We start from the raw sequence: 21,178 nt of genomic DNA on the forward strand, positions 1-21,178 counted from the left end.
TGTTTTGGTAGGAGTCAAGGAGAATCCTGTTTTCCTTCCAGAGTAAATTTGATTGCTTTATATTCCTGTTAAAATGATGCACTCTGTGTGTACATGAATTTATATTGTATGCACATTCACATGTGGAAGGTAGTAAAGGATTTGTGGATAGCTATATGTGCGTATGTGGGTGGTTACACATTTAAAAAAAATTTCTAGATTAAATATTGGATTGTTTAAAATAAACTGTTGTGAACTACTTTTTCATTTGACAGTGTTCATCAGAAACATTCCATACCAATATAGATTTAAATATATATTGAGATTCTTAACGGATGCATAGATTGCAACATATCTATCCCTTAAGATTGGACATTGAGATTGCTTTTAGTTATTTAATATTATAAACAGTTTTAAGTTGTGTAAATGGTTTTTTGTTCACTTGACTAATTATGTCCTTAGGATAGATCCTAAGTAGTAGAATTTCAGATTCAAAAGCTATCACAGATTTTTAAGGCTTTTTTCAACAAAATTGAAAAATTACATCAGCTTTTGAAAACATCCATTTCTCTTTACCCTCATTGACACTGGGTATTCTAACAATTAACCTTTATTTTTCCCCTCAACTTTAATTTGGAAAATTTCAGAATTCAAAAAGATTGAAAATATGGCACAATAAACATTAGTATGTCAATATATTCATCTTGATTCACCAGATTTAACTTTTTGAAACATTTGTTTTCCTTTTTTTCTGAAAAATTTAAAAGTAAAATAATTTGTTCTTAATTTGATGTATCCTGTGGACTTCAGCCCTAATTCCAGTAATCTATTGAATACATAGCATTGGTAGTTCATGTACTACAGCCTACAGTTTTGCTTTAGTTAGTGGCCAAGTTTTGGGCAAGGAGAAATTCAGTTTTTAATGGCACCATGGAAGTATTGGGGTTTGGGTTTCAACTTTAATTAGTGTATTCCTTTAACAAATATAAATAGTACTAAAATATAAATTTTAAATGTGTGGGGGAAGGCATAAAGAATATGGCTTATTTCTTTTTGAAAATAACAGTGATTCACATATTTCATGCAGATTTCCCTATGCCTAATGAGAAACATGATGCGGAACTTGAGTCTCCACCTGCAAAGAAAAAAAGAATAGGTTTTTTCCAGACTTATGATGCGGAATATTTAAAAGTTGGTTTTATTATCTGTCCAGGATCAAAAGAAAGTTCACCAAGGCCACAGTGTGTCATTTGTGGAGAAATTTTATCCACTGAAAACATGAAACCTGCAAATCTTTCTAATCATTTGAAGACAAAACATTCAGAATTAGAAAACAAACCAGTAGATTTTTTTGAACAAAAATCTCTTGAAATGGAATGTCAAAATAGTTCTTTAAAAAAGTGTTTACTAGTTGAAAAGTCACTTGTGAAAGCTTCTTATTTAATTGCTTTTCAAATTGCTGCCAGCAAGAAGCCGTTCTCCATTGCTGAAGAATTAATTAAACCATATTTAGTAGAGATGTGTTCAGAAGTTTTGGGTTCAAGTGCAGGAGACAAAATGAAAACCATTCCTCTTTCTAATAATACAATTGGACACAGGATTGATGAACTTTCTGCAGACATTGAAGATCAGCTGATTCAGAAAGTCAGAAAGTCCAAGTGGTTTGCCCTTCAGGTAGATGAATCATCAGAAATCTCAAATATCACCCTTCTTTTGTGCTATATTCGTTTCATTGATTATGATTGCAGTGATATAAAGGAAGAATTACTGTGTTGCATTGAAATGCCTTCTCAAATAACTGGATTTGAAATATTTGAACTAATAAATAAATACATTGACAGTAAATCTCTGAATTGGAAACATTGTGTTGGTCTCTGTACAGATGGGGCTGCAAGCATGACTGGCAGGTGTTCCGGTTTCAGAGCGAAAATTCAAGAAATTGCCACGAATACTGTGGCATTTACACACTGTTTTATTCACCGTGAACATTTAGCAGCAGCAAAGTTGTCTCCATGCTTACATGAAATTCTTTTACAGTCAGCACAAATTTTAAGTTTTATAAAGAGCAATGCACTGAATTCACGAATGTTAACAATTTTGTGTGAAGAAATGGGGTCTGAACATGTGAATTTACCCCTTCATGCTGAAGTACGCTGGATATCGAGAGGGAGAATTTTAACAAGATTATTTGAATTACGACATGAAATTGAAATTTTTTTAAACCAAAAGCATTCCGATTTGGCAAAGTATTTTCTTGATGAGGAATGGGTTGCAAAGCTGGCCTATCTATCAGATATTTTTTCACTTATAAATGAACTCAATTCAAGTCTCCAAGGAACTATGACTACCCTCTTCAATTTGTATAATAAAATGGATATATTTAAGGAAAAGTTAAAAATGTGGTTGAAGCGTGCACAAGAGAATGATTATGACATGTTCCCTTCATTTTCCGAATTCTTAAACTCATCAGACTTAAATATGAGAGGCATTGCAAGCATTATTTCTGAGCACCTGGAAGGACTTTCTCAAATGTTCCACGACTGTTATCCACCAGAAGAAGATTTGCGTTCAGGAAATTTGTGGATAATTAATCCTTTTATGAATCACCAAAACAGTAATCTCACGGACTTCGAAGAAGAAAAACTAGTACAGTTATCTTCGGATTTGGAATTACAATCAGTATTTAAATCAATGTCTGTAACTCAGTTTTGGGTAAATGCAAAGACATGTTACCCAGAACTCCATGAAAAGGCAATGAAATTTTTGTTGCCTTTTTCAACTATTTATTTATGTGACGCTACATTTTCCGCTCTGATGGAGTCAAAACAAAGAAATCTATTGGTTTCTGGTCCTGCTCTAAGACTTGCAGTCACATCTTTAATTCCAAGGATAGAAAAATTGGTAAAGGAGAAAGAATAGTAACATGGCTATTGCTTATCACCACAGTCTATAAAATTTTGTGTTAAATTTTGTATAAGTACCCTAAAATATAATTTCCTAATGTGGATATGTGCTTTCAGTGATTAAATAAGTGTTGTAATATTTTTTCTTTTTCTTGAGGAATTTAATAATTATGCATTTATAAATAGTTATATATAATTTTATTAGTCCAAGGTAGCAAATTTAGCTATTTGATTGATTGGATAATCTGGATTAGGGACAAAAATGAGGGTAACAAAAGGCATTTATAATGTCTCAGCACACCTGGATGTTAAAACCTCTTGGCCTTTAGAAACACATGGGCCATTGCAGTCTTCAGCCAGGCAGCCCTGTTGTGGGGAGGTACAAAACTCAGATCCAAGCTGCTTGGCCCCTTGTAGGGGTCTCTGTGGCCCTCTCCACCAGGGCTGGGCAAATGTTTTCTATAAAAGGCCAGATAGTCAATATTTTAGGTTTTGCAGGCCATACGGTGTCAACTACTCAGTTCTGCGGTTGCAGCCCAAAAGCAGCTGTATGCAATACACAACAAGTTTGGCTGTTTCAGTACAACTTTTTATTTATGAGCACTGAAACAATATAGTTTTCATGTGTCATGAGAGCTGCCTTTAAATTTTTTTGTATCATTAAAAAATGTAAACATTGTTAGCTGGGGACGGGAGGGAGTGAAAAAAACCAGACAGCTGACTTAATCTGGCGCACCGTTTGTCCATCTGGGTCTAGACAGATCTCCAGGTAATAGCAGATGGGCCAGGAGTGGCCTGTAGGGTTTTGTTCAGTGGACGTCTCTCTTCCCGCAGCTGCAAGTGTCTGAGTTTTCAAACACTTTTCACAGTTTAATTTCAGCTGAGGGAAATTCAAGGGAAAATGTATTTTACACAAAGATAGGAAAGAACAATTTATAGCCGCTTGTTACTGTTTATTACTAATGATTCCATAACTTGCAACTTTTTTGAGCTCTTCCGTGTGCCAGGCATTGTGCTAGGCCTGTTCTTCAGAACGAAGAGGCTCATCTGCCTTCACAGATGCTGACACTGAGGCCCATGGAGGTTAGGTGTCAGCTGGCAAAGCTAGGGAGGCTCAGGCAGGAAGGAAATCCCGGTCTTCTGGGAGGCACGTGCAGATCCTCCTGTTGGACTGACTCTGTACTGGCTGGGAGACAAGAGACTGCTTGAATTCAAAGGGTCCCGTTTAGTCAGTTGAGCCAGTGGGCCTCAGTGTCCCCATCTGTGAGATGGGACTGCCCCGCCAGAAAAGAGGGTGGTAACAGCCTAGGGAGGCGAGGAGCGGGAGGCTCTGGCGCGGGTCTTCTGCCCGCCCTGGGGAGGAAGGAACCCAGCGGGCGGCAGGGGGCGGGTTCGGCCGGCCCCGCCCTGCCTTGCCTTGCCCAGCCCTGCTTTCTCCTCCCTGCTGCGCCCTCTTCCCTCTACTCGCTCCCGCAGGGCCCGGGCGGCCATGGCGCTCGGGCTCGCGGCTCTGCGCGTCCTGCTGGGCGGCTTCTTCGCACTAACGGGGGCAGCCAAGCTTTCGGACCAGATCTCGGCTCCCGTGTCCCAGCAGATGGTGAGCGGCGGGGCGTGGGCGACGGGCGGATGGACGCGGGGGCGGCCGCGCGGCGGCGGGCGCTGCGTCCCCTGCAGTAACCCCGGCCCTGGTCCCGGCACCCGGCCAGTCCCTGGCCCGTCTGCCCGCCTGCCCGAGTCGGTGCCCCGCGGACCCGCCTGCCTTCCGGCGAGACAGCGCTGAGCTGGGGAGAGCACGTCGACTGAGACGGGGGTGCCTTCCTAGGGTGCTCCTCGGAGTCCTCTGGCTCTTGCCTAGACGGAAGGGGCGGGGCAGATCTTCCAGCAGAGCCCAGGGGACCCCGAGCAAACCTAGGGCGGGAAGAGGAATGCGTCCGGACCCTGTGGGTGGAAGACAGAATGCAGCGGGGGACCCAGCACCCTCTCCGTCCCCTTCTCCTCCTTCGCTTGCCTGCGTTCTTGGGAGTGTCGTGAGGAACGGGTTTAGTATTTATTACTCCCCGCTTGGTGGAGTAGGAAAGTCGCCCTGAAGGTGAAGTGTATCTGCTAAATGTTACACAGCTAGTCAAGACACAGGAGCTAATCTAGGTGCTCTCCTGAATCAGAATCTGGAGAGCCCTTACCATGGAGGCGGAGAGGAACGTCCACAAGTCCTCCTTCTGTCTCCTGGCTAGTTCCAGACTCCTGAAAAACTTTCTTGTGGTTATGCCCAACAGTCTCTCCAGCTTCTCAAATAAGCCAGACTTGGACACCCCTGCAGCCTCCCTCTCCCAGGCCTGGGTTCTGCCCTTCCTTCCTGGTTTAGGATGGTGGATTGTTTGGGGAAGTACATCCCCAGAGCCAGACAGCTTAAAGTTTTTTCGTTGTAGCAGAGGAGGGAAGGTAGAGCTGAGGTGGGGAGTAAGGGTGCAGGAAAAGGTAGCGGGCCTGCGGGTGGTTGTCATATGGCCCAGATCAGATCCTGACTCAGCACAATAAGCCTCTTTGAGCTCCTTAACTGCTCAGTGTCTACTGCAGTGGAATGCAGGCCCAGCATACCATATTCAGAGTGGAATCTGTTGAATAAGCAACAATTAACCTTTCATCCTCTCCACAGCCTCCCAATATTCCCATCATAGTATCCTCAAGAAAGTCGGGCCAGGCACAAGAAGAAGTTGTGGCATGCCTAACTTCCTGGTCTTGGAATTTGGGGCTGAGGTCTAGTCCAGTGAGAAAACCAGTCCTCCTCTGCACCACCATCCGGCCCTTCTCCTTGGAGTGTAAAGCCCGTTTCCTGATTCCAAAGCTCAGTCCCTCAGGGAGGCCCTCTCCTCTCCAGACTGACCTCAGCCCTGGGCCTGACCTAGCACGGTAGCTCCTTTGTTGGGGGAGTTGAGGATGCAGACACAGAAGGCCCCCATGGAGTGCCCAGGCGGCAGACCCTTGAGTGTGGCTGACAGGCATTCCCTGCTGCCCCTAGAAAGCCCTGTTTGTGCAGTTCGCTGAGGTATTCCCGTTGAAGGTGTTCGGCTACCAGCCGGATCCCGTGAGCTACCAAGAGGCTGTGGGCTGGCTCGAACTGCTGGCTGGGCTGCTGCTGGTCCTGGGCCCACCGATGCTGCAAGAGATCAGTAACTTGCTTTTGACCGTGCTCATGATGGGTAAGGGGGTGCAACTGCGCTGGGGACATGGGGACTTCTGGCAGAGGGTAATAGAAGATCTGGCTGTTCCCTTTACTGTTGTCACCTTTCTTTTTTCTCTGGAACCAGGAACACTCCCTGCTGTACTATAGTTTCCATGGTCTTTAGACCAGGACAGGTGCTTTTTAAACTTAATATACTATAACATGATTCTATCTCAAACATACTTCCTACGATGTCTTGTAACTTAAAAGCCCCTACCCCTCTCTCCTCACCCCTACCCTTGAGGCGAGGGGATGAAGTAGCAGCTGCCGTGGAGTTATGTGTCTGGCAGTGGGAACAGAGAGCAAGGAAGCTGGGGCCCCTGAACAGAAAGGCAGAGTATTTCCCTGTGACAGGCAGTTCTAGAGGAACCCCTCCCAGCAGCTCTGCTCACACGAACTGCTGATGTTCAATGACAGCTGCTGCTTCCAAGGTCAGATGTCTTCAGGCTTGTCTGTATCCCCTGGTCTGGTGTCACCATTGCTGTCACCATGGCCATCCCTTTCCCAGGCCGCCTTTTCCGTCTCTGGAGCTTTCCTCATCTTCAGATCTTTCCCATATCTCCACCACTAACCCCTGGGCCACCTCCTCTCCAGTAGGATTAAGAAGGGAGAAGGATCAGAAGTTGTTCTAAAAGGCCCATCTACCTACCTCCCCGTCCTGCTTGGCAGGCTTGTACCTCTTTCTTTCTTGCCCTCTGAGAGTGGCTACATTAGCCTCTGATTCTTGGTTCTGTTCTCTTCTGGAGGCCAGAGAGATGAGCGCAGCTAGTTTAGGGAGTGTGTGTGTGTCTGTGTATGTGTTGGGGGTCGGGTGGGGGTGTTGAATGGGAGGGTTTGAGCTAGAGTGGGTCAGGGAGCCTCAGGGACCTCACTTTCCATTCCAGGGGCTATCTTCACTTTGGCATCTCTGAAAGAGTCACCGAACACCTACATCCCAGCTATCATCTGCCTGGGACTCCTGCTGCTGGTGGATACCTGCCAGCTCTGAGTCCAAACTAAGAAGGTGATCAGACCCACCAGGAAGAAGACTCTTCTGAGTGCATCCAAGGGAACCTGGGAGTCCAGGGCCTCTTGCCTCTTCATGCCATGTCACTGTCAGGGCAGGAACATGGTGAAACACACAGTCTACTGCCTTGTTACCCGTATGTCCGGGGTTGGCGGGTGTTGAAGTGAACATCTTATCTACCTGACCCTGCTTTCTGTCTTGGACATTTACTGCTCTTTTTTAAAGGATACATGTTAAACATACTAACATTCCTCATGTCATGTGGAAATTGAAAATAAAGAGAAAAGCAATTTAAATCACCCCAGATTTTAATGATGCACTAAAATAACTATTAATTCCTTTTAGTAACTACCACTTTATACAGATATTTCTTTATACAATATTTTTTAATGAAAATGAGACAAAATAAATTATTACCTGCTTTTCAAAACTCATATACTGTAACATGATTCCAAGTCTGTTTTACCTCCTTGCTGTTAATGGGTGTATAGTGTTCCACCGTAAGGATGTATTTACTCAATGCCCCACTGAGGAACATTTAGATTGTCCCCGTGTTTTGCTGTTGCACACTTAACAGTAAACCTTTGCATACTTACTGTCTTTCCTTAGAAGTGAAGAGAGAGGATGAGGAGGGGCAGAGGGAGAGACAGAATCTTAAGCAGGCTCCATCCCCTGCAAGGAGCCCAGCAGGGGGCTTGATCTCGTGACCCTGAGATCACTACCTGAACTAAAATCAAGAGTTGGCCGTGGGATGCCTGGGTGGCTGAGTTGGTTAAGCATCTGCCTTCGGCTCAGGTCATGATCCCAGGGTCCTGGGATGGAGCCCTGCACTGGGCTCCCTGGTCATCAGGGAGCCTGCTTCTGCCTCTGCCTGCTGTTCCACCTGCTTGTGCTCTGTCTCTGACAAATAAATAAATAAAATCTTTAAAAAAAAGACAAAAGGAGTTGGATGCTCAATGGATTCAGGCACCCCTAGGTTACCCCCCTTTTTTTGCTATTGTAAATGTCATAGTAAATCACCTTTGCATACTTACTGTCTTTCCCTAAAAGAGAGAGTGCTGCTTCAAAAGGCACTCACATTTTTAAAATTTTTATGAAATCATTATAATTTACACATTTAGTATGGCAGACTCTTCTGCCTGGGTTCTTAAGCCACATGAAATACTCCTTCCTAGTCTTTTACCTTGTGCACCTTAGGCATGCAGAGCTAACAAAGATGAGCACAGAGTCATCGTTTCACAGGCTCTAAAACTGCCAGCCCTTGGTAGCGAGGCAGGGCACCCAATGTGGTGCTTCCTGGATATCGACATGGAGGCAGAGGACTCCCAACTCCAAGGGATGCCACGTGGTAAAGTGCTCGGAGCCTGGGATGAATCCCAGAGATCCTAGGGGATCAGAACCAGGGCTGTGTGTGTGTGTGTGTGTGTGTGTGAATTACTGAGGGAAAGAGACCATGTTAGAGTCCCTACTATCATATCGTCAACTATCTTCACCTCACTAGGGGCCTTTGGAAAATGATAAATGCCTCCCATAATGGAAGATAGGAAAAGAGTTTATGCAACTCCTCTAGCCATCAGCACACAGATCACTTTGGGGGTAGGGACAATGGCTTTTGGGAGCCCGCAGGAGTGAAGTCTGTACACTAGTCCATTTCATCTGCACCACAGAATGGTAATTTCCGCTCTGACATGAAGAACTAGGAACCTCAGACAAGTTGGCACCCTTAGGTCTTTTCTTCTTGTGCCTAAGGGCAAAGTGGTTTGATCTAGACTGAGTGTGTGTTTGTATGTGTGTATATACATACACTGGTACATCTGTAGTAGTACGTAAAGATAGTCGTATACGTAAAGTACATATGAATGTGTTTGTGTACATTCACTACATAGAGTATCAAAATAATCAGGAAGCCTCTTCTTTCAGAGGTCCAGCGATGACATACCTTCAGTATCTAGGTTGTGTAATTTGGCTGCTTCACAATGACATCAAAGACTCATGATCTCTCAACTTTCTGCTCTGCTGCTTTTAATGTATTGGCTCCTGCCCTCGGTGTTGCAAAATAGTTGCAGCAGCTCCAGACAGCACATTTGCACATGACATCCAAAGATGAAAAAAGAGGAAAACTCTCTTAGAAGACCCCCAGATTTCCCCTCACATCCCACTGGCCAGCATTATATTCCATTTCTATTCCTAGACCCACCACTGGCAAGGAGACTGGAATACCCATGATGGACTTAGACTAGTAAAGGTTTGTGCACCCTGGTCGGCAATGAATGGAGGGGGTAGATGAAGGTTCCTGCCACTTACTAGCTTATTTGCAAAATATGGGTAATGACAGTAAACACTTCATAGAGTTGCTGGGAGGACTTAGTGAGCTGAAGTGCTTACAGTCCTGCCTGGCACATAATAAGTGCTTAGTAAATGCTATTATTAAATAGCATTTGTTATTAAGTAGCCGTTTGTTCTACAGATGAGAAAACACATTCAGAAGGCTTAAGTGCCTGCCTGTCAGATCTGAGACTAGAATTAAGGCTTGATTGACTCCAGAACCCACACTTTCCACCACAACAGCTTCCCAAGTCAAAAGTGGGCAGGGATGACACCCCCTGTTCTCTTTGACAGGGTAAATGGAATGATCTGTCCAATGTGATTAAATTGGTCTTGCTTTCCAGAATTGCCCCTCTGCATGAAAATTCGGAAGCCCAAGAAAGTAGAACCTGGAACCCCTAGGACCCAGGCCTCTTACCATCTCTGCTCCTCCCAGAATGCGACGTCAGCCTGTCTCACAGGGCTGTAAGTAAAACCTCTCACAGCTGGCATTAGATCGAGGGCTCCTGTCTAGCACAGTTTGGCCTGTAAGCTGATGAGCAGCTACGGTGCCCCCAGGCGCGGCTGTAGGGCCCGCCCTGCAGCTGTGGCAGAGGCAGCGGGCTGGCGCAGTGGGTGGGCCAGCTGGTGTGGAGCAGTTGGGATTGACAGCAGCAGGAGTCTCTTGAGCCTCCTCCATCTCTTGCTTCCTCAGCCCAAGGAGAAGCCAGACCTCAGGAAATGTGCCCCTCCAAACTGCTAACCCTGGAACTAAAAACCCTGGAACTTGGTTAGGCCAGCACCATGACATTCAGCTGCAAGGCCTTTCTTATACCTTTCTCTCTTCCACCCTGTGTCCCGGGCCCTCAAAGATGCTCCCTTCTCTTGGGGCCCTGCCTGGACCCCACAAACCAGCTCATAACTGCCGCAGGTGGGCCGCAGCCCCTCCAGCTGTTGGGCCCATTCTTAGTTGGCTGATGGGAGGGTCTGAGATGTGTGGTTGGGAGTGGATTCTGCTCTGTCTCAGCTCCTTAAAGCCAGGCCCCCCAGAGCCCCAGAGATTGCTGCAGCAGCCAGAACAGCAGGAGGTGAGAGAGGACGGATGTGCTGGGATGGCAGGGAAGGTTCGTAGTGGGCCAGCTGGGGGCGAGAATCATAGCGGACAGTGCCGAGAGGGAGGGGGAGAAGAAAATACCCTCGGGGTTCCAGACAGGACTGCAGCCTCAGAGGTTCAAAGTGTGAATTTTGGTATCGGAGGAACTGAGTTTTGGGACACCCTAGGAGGGTGACGATGCCAAAAATAGGGATAGGACCTTGGCTTGCGCACTTACCCCCCTTGGGCAAAGAAGAGGAATATGCCCAGATGTCTCTGTGTTGTTTTGTTTGCTCCGGGTGCCTGTGTGGGTGGTGTACACATTCATCTGCCTGCTGCCTGGAGGGGAAGGGAGCTAATGGTTACGAAGTGTCTCCCCAGTGTCAGCCACAGCGCTCAGAGTTTTACTTATGTTTCCTCATAATCCTCCCAACAGCACTGTGAGGGAGGTATTTTAATCTCCGCTTTAAGAGCAGAGAAGCCTGGCTCAGTGAAGCGGAGTAATTTGCCCAAGGTCATATGACAAATAAATGTGTGTTTCTAGAATCTGCCTGATTCCTGGGCCTGTGCTCTTTTTGGCTCTGCTGTCCAAAGTTTGGAATCAGACCCAGGACCTCTTTGTGGTCAATTCCGGGTCCAGAGGAAGGGAGCAGGCTGGAAAGCCCGAGAGTTGTAAGTTTTCGGCCCTGTCCCAGGGGATCCGGGCAAGCGCCAGGAGAGGACCTTCAGCTACCCAAGTCCAAGGTCACTGTACAGGGGCCTGTCCTCAGGGTCACGGCATCATAAGCCTGTTCCTCCATCCACGCTTTGTGGAGGCAGGAGGATTAGGCTTTTTCTGGGAAGCATTCTATCATCCAGTCTGGTTTCTCCAGAACTCTGTTGGCTCAGCCTTGCTTGGGCTTATTGCAGGTGCCGGTGCCTCCATATCATCCGAACCATACTCCACCTGTGAGGGACGCATCCACCCTCTCGGTCACCAAGGCTGGAAATTTCTAAGCTATCTGGGACTAAGCCTCTTCCTCTTTTCCCCGCAGCTTATCAGCAAGCCTATTCTACTTGATATGACTCTGGAGTTCATCCCCTATTCTCCATTCCCGGGGCTGCTGGCTCAGCTCGGCCCTCAGCCTCTTTCACACGGACTTCTTGCTTCTAGTATCTCCTCCCTGCAAGGACTGAGGCCGAGGAGGCTGGGGCCGAGGGAAGGTGGTATGGAGGGCTGTTCTGTGGCTAGCCTCCGCCCTGACCTCTCTTCCGCCCAAGGTCTGAGATGAACGACAGTGTTGGGGACCCAGGTGTCCGTGGCTGCAGCCCCTGGGATGACCCTGCTCGCTTCATCGTGGTGCCGGCGGCCTACGCCTTGGCTCTGGGCCTGGAGCTGCTGGCCAATGTGGCCGGCCTGGCAGTGTTCGTCCGCAGCAGCCGGCGTCTGGGTCAGGCCCTGAGGCTCTACCTGCTCAACTTGGCCCTGGCCGACGTGCTCTTCACGCTCACGCTGCCGCTCTGGCTCACCTACTACCTGGGCCCGGCCCACTGGCCCTTCCCCGAGGCCGCCTGCCGCGCGGCAGGGGCCGCCTACTACGTAGCCACCTACGCGGCCGTGGCCTTCGCCGCGCTCATCAGCTTGTGCCGCTGCGGCTCCGTCCGCGGGCCCCGGCCCAGGGCCTCCTGCCGCATCGTGCTGCGCCGCCGAGGACCCGCGCGCGCCGCGGGCGCCGCCGCCTGGTTGGCGGGCCTGGCCTGTGCCTCGCCCTCGCTGGCCGCGCAACACGCGCTGCACCCCGGGTCAGGCGGCGCCGCTCGGTGCCTGGATCACCGCTGGGCGCGCGCCGGCCTAGCCTACGCCACCGTGGCCTTCTTCGCCGCCGCCTTCCTGCTGGTGCTCGCGGCCTACGTGAGCCTGGCGCGGACACTTACCGCGCCCTCGGGCCCCGGCCCGGTCCCCGCCGGCCCGCACCGGCGCGCGGCCAGGACCATGGTGCTGGGGCTCCTGCTGGTGTTCGCCCTCTGCCTGGCGCCCTACCACCTGCTGCTGGCGCCCTGGGTGGCCGGGCGGGAGGGCGCGGCGGGTAGCGACGACGTTGGGTGCCGCGCCGCGTCCACCCTCGACGTCCTGCACGCCCTCAGCCTGGCGCTGTTGAGCCTCAACAGCTGCCTGGACCCGCTCATCTACTGCTTCTCGGTGCGCCGCTTCCGCCAGGACTGCTGGGCGCTGGGCTGTCGTCCGGGGCTGGGAGCGCGCGGCGCGCACGCCGGCTCGCTGACCTCGTGAGGCCCTGGCCTCCCACGCCTGCGGCACCCCTGCCACCCTGCGCGTCGGATACTGGATGGAGGAAGCCCTCGAAAGGACCCAGATTCCTATCCTGACTCAACCACGGGCTAGTTATCTCGCCGAAGGCTCCGGGCTCCCTGATGGCAAGGAGATGGAACAGTCCTTGCCACGCGAATATTCCCTAGACGTTGGCATCTTTTGGACAGAGATAATATGCGGTGATCTGGCTCCTGCGTCCCGCTCAGCATTCTCTCATCTCCCTCTCTTCATCTTCTGCCACCTCTGCCCCTCTCCGTGGGTTTAGTCACCTTCTCAGTCCCTGGAACAGACTAGTTTCTTTCCCTTCAGGGCCTTTGCGCCTGACTTTCCCAGGAATGACGCCCCTCTCTCTCCTTCACCAAGTTAATTCCTCTTCATCCTCACGTCCACAAAAGTAACTCTTTGTAGGGAAACCTTCTTGACCAGCAATACACATGCGAGCACACACAAGATTTTTGGGTTAGATCTGATTGTTCCTTCATAGCTATTTTCACAACTGTAATCAAGCAATTAAGTGGGTGATTCGTTTTTTCCCGCTTCTATCCTGCCAGAATTTATTTATGTTGATCCAGAAGAAGGTACCATTTTTGTAGAGCCAGAAAGGTTGAATATTGGCCGTTGTTCTTCCAGTTCAACTTAATAAATTCCGTGTTTACCTTATTCACTACTGTATCCCCTCTGCTTGCTACTGTGTCTTGCACACAGTAAGACCCCAGTATATAAGATGAATGAATGAAACCTGGAAATTATTAGCTTAAAATGCTCAAGGAGTCACTCAGAAATTCCAGATTGCTAGATTTTCCTCAAGTTTTTTTTTGGATTCTCCAAACTTGTATTACCTGGATTCGTTCTTAACTCAGTCTTGATGATTGCTTTCCTTTTTCTGTTGTTGGATACCTGCAATTCTGCCATCGCTTCCACTGTGCCAAGACTCCTGTGCCAAGACTGGTGATAACCAAGCTGGAGATCTATCCTGCTATTAGCTGGGACAAGGATCGGCCAGAATTGCTGCCTTCTGCTTCAGCTGAGCTGGGACTCTGTTAATGCGTGCAAATCCCTGCCAATGTCACCGGCCACCAGTGTTTTCCCTTTACATGCCTTGCCGACTCAGCAGTTGGCTTCAGTTGGGGAAGGGAGCCACTTCCACTTCTCAGCCATGTTACTAGAGGCCCCACAGCAGGACTGCTTGGCTCTCAAGGAGTTTAGAACTCATGAGGGCGAGCAGCATGTTCATGTTGCCAAGTGGCTGGGTCAGGAAGAGCCCCCCAATGAGCTACTGGGTCTTACTTCTGAATTTGCCTTCTAATAATAACATTTGATAAATTCCTTCTTTTCTTTTGATAAGTTACCTTTCGTTGGTCCCTCACTCCTTCTTTACATTTTTTTCTTTTACATTTTAAAAGTAATACATGTTTGAAAATAAATTCAAAGCATAGAAAAATGTGAAATAGAAAGTAAAGTTCCCCTAGTGGTAGCCATTGTTCATTTTTTTCTTGTGTGGATCTTTCTAGATTATATATTAATAGTCTTCACAAACCCACAAATGGGATAGTATTATAAGACTCTTCTGCAATTTTTTTCTCACTTGATAATTTTGTACATCTCTTTATATCTTTTTTTAAAGATTTTATTTATTTATTTGACAGAGAAAGAGAGATCACAAGTAGGCAGAGAGTCAGGCAGAGAGAGAGGAGGAAGCAGGCTCCCTGCTGAGCAGAGAGCCCAATGCGGGGCTGGATCCCAGCACCCTGAGATCATGACCTGAGCCAAAGGCAGCGGCTTAATCCACTGAGCCACCCAGGTGCCCCTCTTTATATCTTTTTACAATAATTATATTTTGTGCATCTACCTCATTCTTTTTGATAGATGCAGAGTATTCATTTTACTCAATTAGTTCACTGTTGCTGGACACTTGCTTTCATTGTTGGCTTCTGTAAATGATGCAAATGTCCACAAATCTTTGCATACTTTTAAATCTGTAGAATAAATTCCTGGCAATTAAATTGCTGTGTCAAGGAGTATGTGTGCACTTAAGCTGTTTAATTACATCGTCTAATTATCACCAGAAATGCCACACCAATTACACACCCATCAACAGTTCGTAATAGTCCTTGTTTTACCACACCCTTACCGGAACCGGGTATTGTTACTTGCCCTCTCTGGAATCTGGACACCTGTTTGCATAACAACTATGGGCATGGGTACTTTTTTCTCTTTTTCCTAGAAGGATGCTCAGTCTCCTCCATATTTATTTGAAACCTGGTGGGGGTGGGAGTGCGAAGGAAAGGGTGTCACCTAAGACATCATACCAGCCAAATCTTAGCCTATCTTGCTTTTTGGAAGAATTAAACAGAAGCACAAATGAGACCCCAAAAGCACACCTGTAGGTCTGTAATTATTAGAGAGATCTTCTTTGGGGATTATGTTGGTTCATCCCATGCAATGGGGACCAGCATCCGGGCCAAGGTCAGGAGGCAGCGTTAGCCCACATCATGAATTCACTTGCTCCGGTGGGATGAGTTGCTCAGCCTGGGGGTCCATGAGAAACGATCTGGTGTCCCACATTAGGGCCAGCTGAGTCTCCTAAGGCTGAATTTGATTCTGTCCAAATAAAAAATGAATCCCTATGGCCTCATCCATCCCTGTGGTCTTGTACTACCTTGCTTTTAATGTGACTTTTCCTGTAGTAAAGTAGTCAGTTTCCCTTGGGAAATGTCTAACTTAGTCTTCTGTGTCTGACCTGGGGAAAAATAACTTGAGACTTGATTGCCTCTGGGAGGTCAGATCAGATGGAAAGAAAGCCACTGTCTATAGTTACAGTGTGTGGGGATCATCTTCTTTCCTCCTTTTCCTCCTTCTGTCGACTCAGGAGAGTGGGATGTGGGGTGAGGACTCAGAGGCAAAGAGCTGGAGGGATGAAGAACAGATTGCAGTCCTTTTGGATTATTAATCCCCTTATTTATTTCAAATCTTCAAGGATTTGATCTAAGACCCTCCCTCAACCCAGGATGGAGAAGAAGGGAGCCCAGGTTGGTTCATCCTTGATTAGATGCTGGACATCCCCTTTCTCCAGGATCTGGGGAAAACTCATCTGCCAGGTGTTTTCAATAGCTATTAATTAGTATGCCCTAGACTCCCCCTACCTCTTGCAGGCCAGGAATGCCCAATCCCTGGTCCTACCCACCTAGGCCCTTTGGTGTGGTGGTCCAAAGATGGTACCAAGAATTTGCTGCTGACACAGAAAGAATCAATCTCCCCTTCTTTGCTGGACCCCACTTTCTCCCTTAGTTTAATCACAGTCTAGATCTCTGAACCCAGCCTAACTGCACTCCTGTCCTTGGCCAGGGCTGGTCCAGGTTCTTGGCTCTGCACACACCTGGCTGGGCCCCTTGACCAGCTCTGCAGCTGCTGTGACCTTACCTGTTCCCACTTGTGTCCTTACCTCCAACCCAGGTACCACCTGCTCCTTTGGCCTCTGTGGGGAAGCCCATTAGATTTTACCTTAATTTCTCTCTCTGTCTTCAGCCTCAAGGTGATCTCTCTGGAACTGATGCTTTTCCCTGACATCTATTTCCCTTTCCTCTAACTCTAGAAGGATAGTGTTCCCCGCCCCCCCCCCCCCCCCGGCTGCAGCTGTCCTTAAAAAAAAATAATAATAAATTAAAAAAAATATATATATATATTTGCAGTGTTCCAAGATTCATTGTTTAGGTACAACACCTAGTGCTCCACGCAATACATGCCCCCCTTAATACCCACCACCAGGGTCACCCCCACCAAAACCCTCAGTTTGTTTCTTCGAGTCCACAGTCTCTCATGGTTCATCTCTGCCTCTGATTTGCCCCAAATCACTTTTTCTTTCATTCTCCCAATGTCCTCCATGTTATTCTTTATGCTCCACAAGTAAGTGAAACCATATGGTAATTGACTTTCTCTTCGTGACTTATTTCACTCAGCATAATCTCCTCCAGCCCCGCCCATGTTGATGCAAAAGTTGGCTATTCGTACTTTTTGATGGCTGAGTTATATTCCATTGTATATATGGACCACATCTTCTTTATCCATTGGTCTGTTGAAGGGCATCTCGGCTCTTTCCAGTTTGGCGATTGTGGCCATTGCTGCTCTGAACATTGGGCTACATATGGCCCTTCTTCACACTATATCTGTATCTTTGGGGAAAATACCCAGTAGTGCAGTGGCTGCAACTATCCTTTACTGATCCTGAAACCACCTCCTTGGACTTCATTCCAGTTTTAGGAACTACAACCCCCTTCCCACAACAAGCACCTGTAGGGCTCTCCCAGTTCTGCCTTTCCTGCTGTTGGTGTGGCATATGCCCACCTCCTACACATAATAGAGACATGTTGACATAAAATCATGCTTCCTCACCCCTAATTCTTAGTGAGCACTAGTCTAGTTCTGAAATGTACTTGTGGTTGGGATGTTGGGTTCACATTGGCCCTTGGCATTTGTGGAGTGCTGGGAAAAATTACAAATAGGGACTCACATACTATTACATCTAAATATTTAAAAGTTGTGAATTAGGTAATCTCTACACCAAATGTGAGGCTTGAACTTAGACAACCCTGAAATCAAGACTCACATTCTCTTCTGACTGAGCCAACCAAAGCTAATGCATTGTTAAATAAAATGTGTTCCATTCTCCTATTTTAACAAATATACCTTCATAATGACAGGATAAGAAAATATGTGTAAAGTTGCAGTTTTTAAGGACCAAAAGCCAACAAATTATAAAAAGTGAATGAATTAAATTTGACATATTATATTTAAACACTGTGTTTGAATCTTGTATAAGACATTATTGTCATAGAAAATATAAAATATTTTAACTTAATTTCTTGCTTGGAGTTCTTTCAGCTTTTTGGATCAATGGCTTTGTAGAGTTCATCATATTGGGACAAGTTTTGGTCATTGTTTCTTAAAATCATTTTGTGTCCTTTTCCTATTTTTCTGGGATTCCAACTGCAGGTATATTTAATGACTTTAAATTGTTCTATTGAGTCTGTTTATTTTTCCCAGTCTCTTTTTTCCCTCTCTGTTCTTCATTTTGAATAATTTTTAAAAAAGATTTTATTTATTTATTTGACAGACGGAGATCACAACTAGGCAGAGAGGCAGGCAGAGAGAGAGAGGAGGAAGCAGTTTCCCTGCTGAGCAGAGAGCCCAATGCGGGGCTCAATCCCAGGACTCTGGGATCATGACCTGAGCTGAATGCAGAGGCTTTAACCCACTGAGCCACCCAGGCACCCCCATTTTGAATAATTTTTATTGTCTCTTCAACTTCACTGATCTTTTTTCTCCAGTGTCTAACTTGCTATTAATCCCATCCTTTTTCACATTGTAGTTTTATGTCTAGAAATTCCATGTGGTTATTTTAAAATCTTGACTTTCATTTCTCATTATGTTCATATTTTCCTCCAAGTTACTAAGTATATTTAACATAATATGACAGTTATTTAAAGTCCTTTTTTGCTAATTCTATCATCTTTCTTATTTATGACCTTTGTTTCTATTTACTAATTTTTTTCTTCTTTTTCCCTAAGATTTTTAAGAGAGCACAAGTAGGGGTAGTGGCAGGCAGAGGGAGAGGGAGAAGCAGGGTCCCAATGTGGAGCTCGATCCCAGGACTCCAGGATCATGACCTGAGCTGAAGGCAGATGCTTAATCTACTGAGCCACCCAGGTGCCCCTAATTTTTTCTTTTGATTATAGGTCACATTTTCCTGATTCTTGTCATGTCTGTTATTTTTGGATTGGACTTGGGCATTGTGAAAGTTATGCTATTGAGTTTTGGTGTCTTCCTCTAAAAACTGTGGATTTTGTTTTATAAGGTAGCTAAGTAACTTTCAGATTATATTGATCCTTTTCAGTCTTATATTTATAAGTTGTATCAGGGCTAATTTGAAGTAGTCTCTACTCTAGGGATAATTGAGCCATACTACCAGTGCATAATCCTCCTGAGATCTTAGTGAATACCATGAGTGTTCAATGATGACTCTCCACTCTGGTTTGTCAGAACTCAAATATTCTCCCAAACTTGTGGAACTTTGATGATTTTTCAGCTTGCCAACTACTTATGTGTTCTTTGCCCTGTCTTCTGGTGTTTACCTTTGTGTGAATGGCTTGGATGCAGCATAAACTGAAGGAGACCCTAAGTAGATTTCTAGAGCTCTTTTCCATCAGAATTCCTCTTATTTGCAGCTACCTCAGGTTCCACGATTCCTAATTTCTATTCTCTTCAACTAAACAAGATTTCCACAATCTGCTTGGGATCTTCTATTCTGCATTATGGTCCAGAGTGCTGATGAATTTATTGGACTCACTATGCTTGTTTTCCTCTTCTCAGATTCACAGTTCTGTACTATTTGTTAATGTATGAAAGCAGTTGTTTCTTAGTTATTTTGTTGGAAAGGTGAGCATAATCCCTGTTACTCTGTCATTTCCAGAAGAAGAAGTTGAGACAGACACTGTTTTTAGATAGTGTGTAACTGGGCCAAAAATAGACAACTAGCTTGGTGGAATAGAATAGAGTGGGAGAAACAGGTCCAGACATATACACTTCCTGATTTATACTTAAAATACAGTGGAGGTAAAGGGAGGGCTTTTAAATTGATGATATAGGAGAAAATTAATGTTGATTCCTACCTCACACCATATCTAAAATTTAACTGGAGATGAAACACAGACCTATGTGTGAAAGACAAAATTATGAAGCTTCTAAAGGAAGTAGGGGGACGATATCTTCCCAGCTTTCAGGTAGGCAAAGATTTCTTAAATAAGGCATAAGAATAACTGTAAAAGAAATAATGATGATTCTTTTTTTAAGATTTATTTATATATTTCAGAGAAAGAGAGAGTGTGAGTGGGGAGAGGGCAACATGAGAGGGAGAGAATCACAAGCACACTCCCCACTGAGCATAGAGCCTGATGTGGGACTCAATCCGGACGCTGAGATCATGACCAGATCAAGACCAAGAGTCCAGTGCTTAACTGATTGAACCACCCGACACCTCAGTAATTTTTTTTAAGTTTTTATTTGAGTTGAGTTGACATACAAAATTACATTAGTTTCAGGAGTACAACAGTAATTCAACAAGTCTATATGTTGTTCTCTGCTCACTGGTGTACCTACCATCTGTCACCATACAACCCTATTGCAGCATCATTGACTATATTCCCTATGTTGTGCCTTTTCCCCCCATGACTTATCCATTCCATAACTGGAAGCCTATATCTTCCTCTCCTCTTCACCCATTTTTGCTCATCCCCCACCTCCCTACCTCTAGTAGCCATCAGTTTGTTCTCTGTATTTATAGGTTTGCCTGTGCTTTTTGTTTGTTTATTCATTTGTTGTTGTTGTTTTAGATCCCAGATATGTGTGAAATCATATGGCATTTGTCTTTCTCAATCTGACTTATTTTACTTAGCAAAATACCCGCTAGGTTCACCCATGTTGTTGCAAATGGCATGATCTCATCCTTTTCCATGGCTGCGTGAAAGGATGGTAATTTGACTTCATTATAATTACAAACTTCTCTTCAACAAATGACAAAATTAAGAAAGTGTGAAGACAAACCACAGACTTTTAGAGAATATTTGCAATACATAATTTGGAAAAAGCACTCTTAACGAATACATAATGAATCCCTTCAAATCAATAATTTAAAAAAAGACTGACAACTCAAGTTTTAAAAAGACAAAAATCTCAAACAGGCTGCTCACAAAAGAGGATATACAAGTGGCTAATAAACCTTTGTAAAAGTGTTTGACATCATTATCTTTCAGGTGAAGTCAAATTAAGGTTCCAATGAGATACCATCTCCTACTTACACAATTTTAGAATGGCTAAAATTAAAAAAACCTGACAAGTTCAAGTTGTTGAAGATGTAGAGAAACTAGATGTCTTATACATTGCTCATTGGTAGTATAACTTTATATAAACATTTAGAAAACTGTTTGGCAGCATATACTAAAGCTAAACAAACATGTGCTGCGTGATTATAAGCTCAGCTCCTCAGTATATGCCCAAGAGAAATGCATGCATATGTCCACTAAAAGATATACATGTAGCACATTCATAGCAGTTTTTCTTTGCCCCAGATTGGAAACAAACCGAATGTTAGTTAAGAGTAGAATAAACTATGATGTAGTCATATCTGGGATATTAAATAGCTATGAAAAAGATTTAACTGCATTCAATAACATGGATGAAACTTACAGTTATAAAGTTGAGCAAAAGAGTCAGATACAGGGCTGCTTGGGTGGCTCAGTGGGTTAAGCCTCTGCCTTCAGCTTGGATCATGGTCTCGGGGTCCTGGGATCGAGCCCCACACCGGGCTCTCTGC

The 21,178-nt window shown here is 45.6% G+C and overlaps 3 protein-coding genes across 13 annotated transcripts in view; all 3 read left to right on the top strand.

The window, feature by feature from the left end:
• Window positions 1-2,993, top strand: part of ZMYM6 (zinc finger MYM-type containing 6) — a 42,945-nt gene extending 39,952 nt beyond the window's left edge. For all 9 annotated transcript variants that reach the window (XM_046023610.1, XM_046023602.1, XM_046023644.1 and 6 more), the window contains one exon: window positions 1,067-2,993. In XM_046023610.1, coding sequence (XP_045879566.1) covers window positions 1,067-2,898 — 1,832 coding nt within the window. In that variant the 3' untranslated portion in view covers window positions 2,899-2,993. The remainder of the gene's footprint in view (window positions 1-1,066) is intronic.
• A 1,277-nt stretch (window positions 2,994-4,270) lies between these two features.
• Window positions 4,271-7,407, top strand: TMEM35B (transmembrane protein 35B). 2 transcript variants are annotated; one of them, XM_045979277.1, is made up of 3 exons: window positions 4,271-4,479; window positions 5,941-6,079; window positions 6,987-7,407. In XM_045979277.1, the coding sequence occupies exons 1-3, from the start codon at window positions 4,372-4,374 to the stop codon at window positions 7,088-7,090; spliced, it is 351 nt and encodes a 116-aa protein (XP_045835233.1). In that variant the 5' UTR covers window positions 4,271-4,371; the 3' UTR covers window positions 7,091-7,407. The 2 variants fall into 2 exon arrangements, with proteins under 2 accessions (XP_045835233.1, XP_045835224.1); XM_045979268.1 differs by having other exon boundaries at window positions 4,296-4,479; window positions 5,899-6,079.
• Window positions 7,408-9,793: 2,386 nt separating this feature from the next.
• Window positions 9,794-14,465, top strand: LOC123925757 (platelet-activating factor receptor-like). 2 transcript variants are annotated; one of them, XM_045979249.1, is made up of 2 exons: window positions 9,794-9,898; window positions 11,415-14,465. In XM_045979249.1, the coding sequence occupies exon 2, from the start codon at window positions 11,773-11,775 to the stop codon at window positions 12,772-12,774; it is 1,002 nt and encodes a 333-aa protein (XP_045835205.1). In that variant the 5' UTR covers window positions 9,794-9,898; window positions 11,415-11,772; the 3' UTR covers window positions 12,775-14,465. The 2 variants fall into 2 exon arrangements, with proteins under 2 accessions (XP_045835205.1, XP_045835212.1); XM_045979256.1 differs by having other exon boundaries at window positions 9,855-9,898; window positions 11,540-14,465.
• The last annotated feature ends 6,713 nt before the right edge of the window (window positions 14,466-21,178 follow it).

The sequence above is a fragment of the Meles meles genome, chromosome 1, assembly GCF_922984935.1.
Source record: "Meles meles chromosome 1, mMelMel3.1 paternal haplotype, whole genome shotgun sequence".
Lineage (NCBI taxonomy): Eukaryota > Metazoa > Chordata > Mammalia > Carnivora > Mustelidae > Meles > Meles meles.

Bases quoted from the DNA above. Each gene is read 5' to 3' on its own strand.
- TMEM35B (XM_045979268.1), top strand. From the start codon at position 4,372: ATGGCGCTCGGGCTCGCGGCTCTGCGCGTCCTGCTGGGCGGCTTCTTC. The intron at 4,480-5,898 runs GTGAGCGGCGGG...TGCTGCCCCTAG, and splicing joins CTCCCGTGTCCCAGCAGATG to AAAGCCCTGTTTGTGCAGTT. The intron at 6,080-6,986 runs GTAAGGGGGTGC...TTTCCATTCCAG, and splicing joins TTTGACCGTGCTCATGATGG to GGGCTATCTTCACTTTGGCA.
- LOC123925757 (XM_045979249.1), top strand. From the start codon at position 11,773: ATGAACGACAGTGTTGGGGACCCAGGTGTCCGTGGCTGCAGCCCCTGG.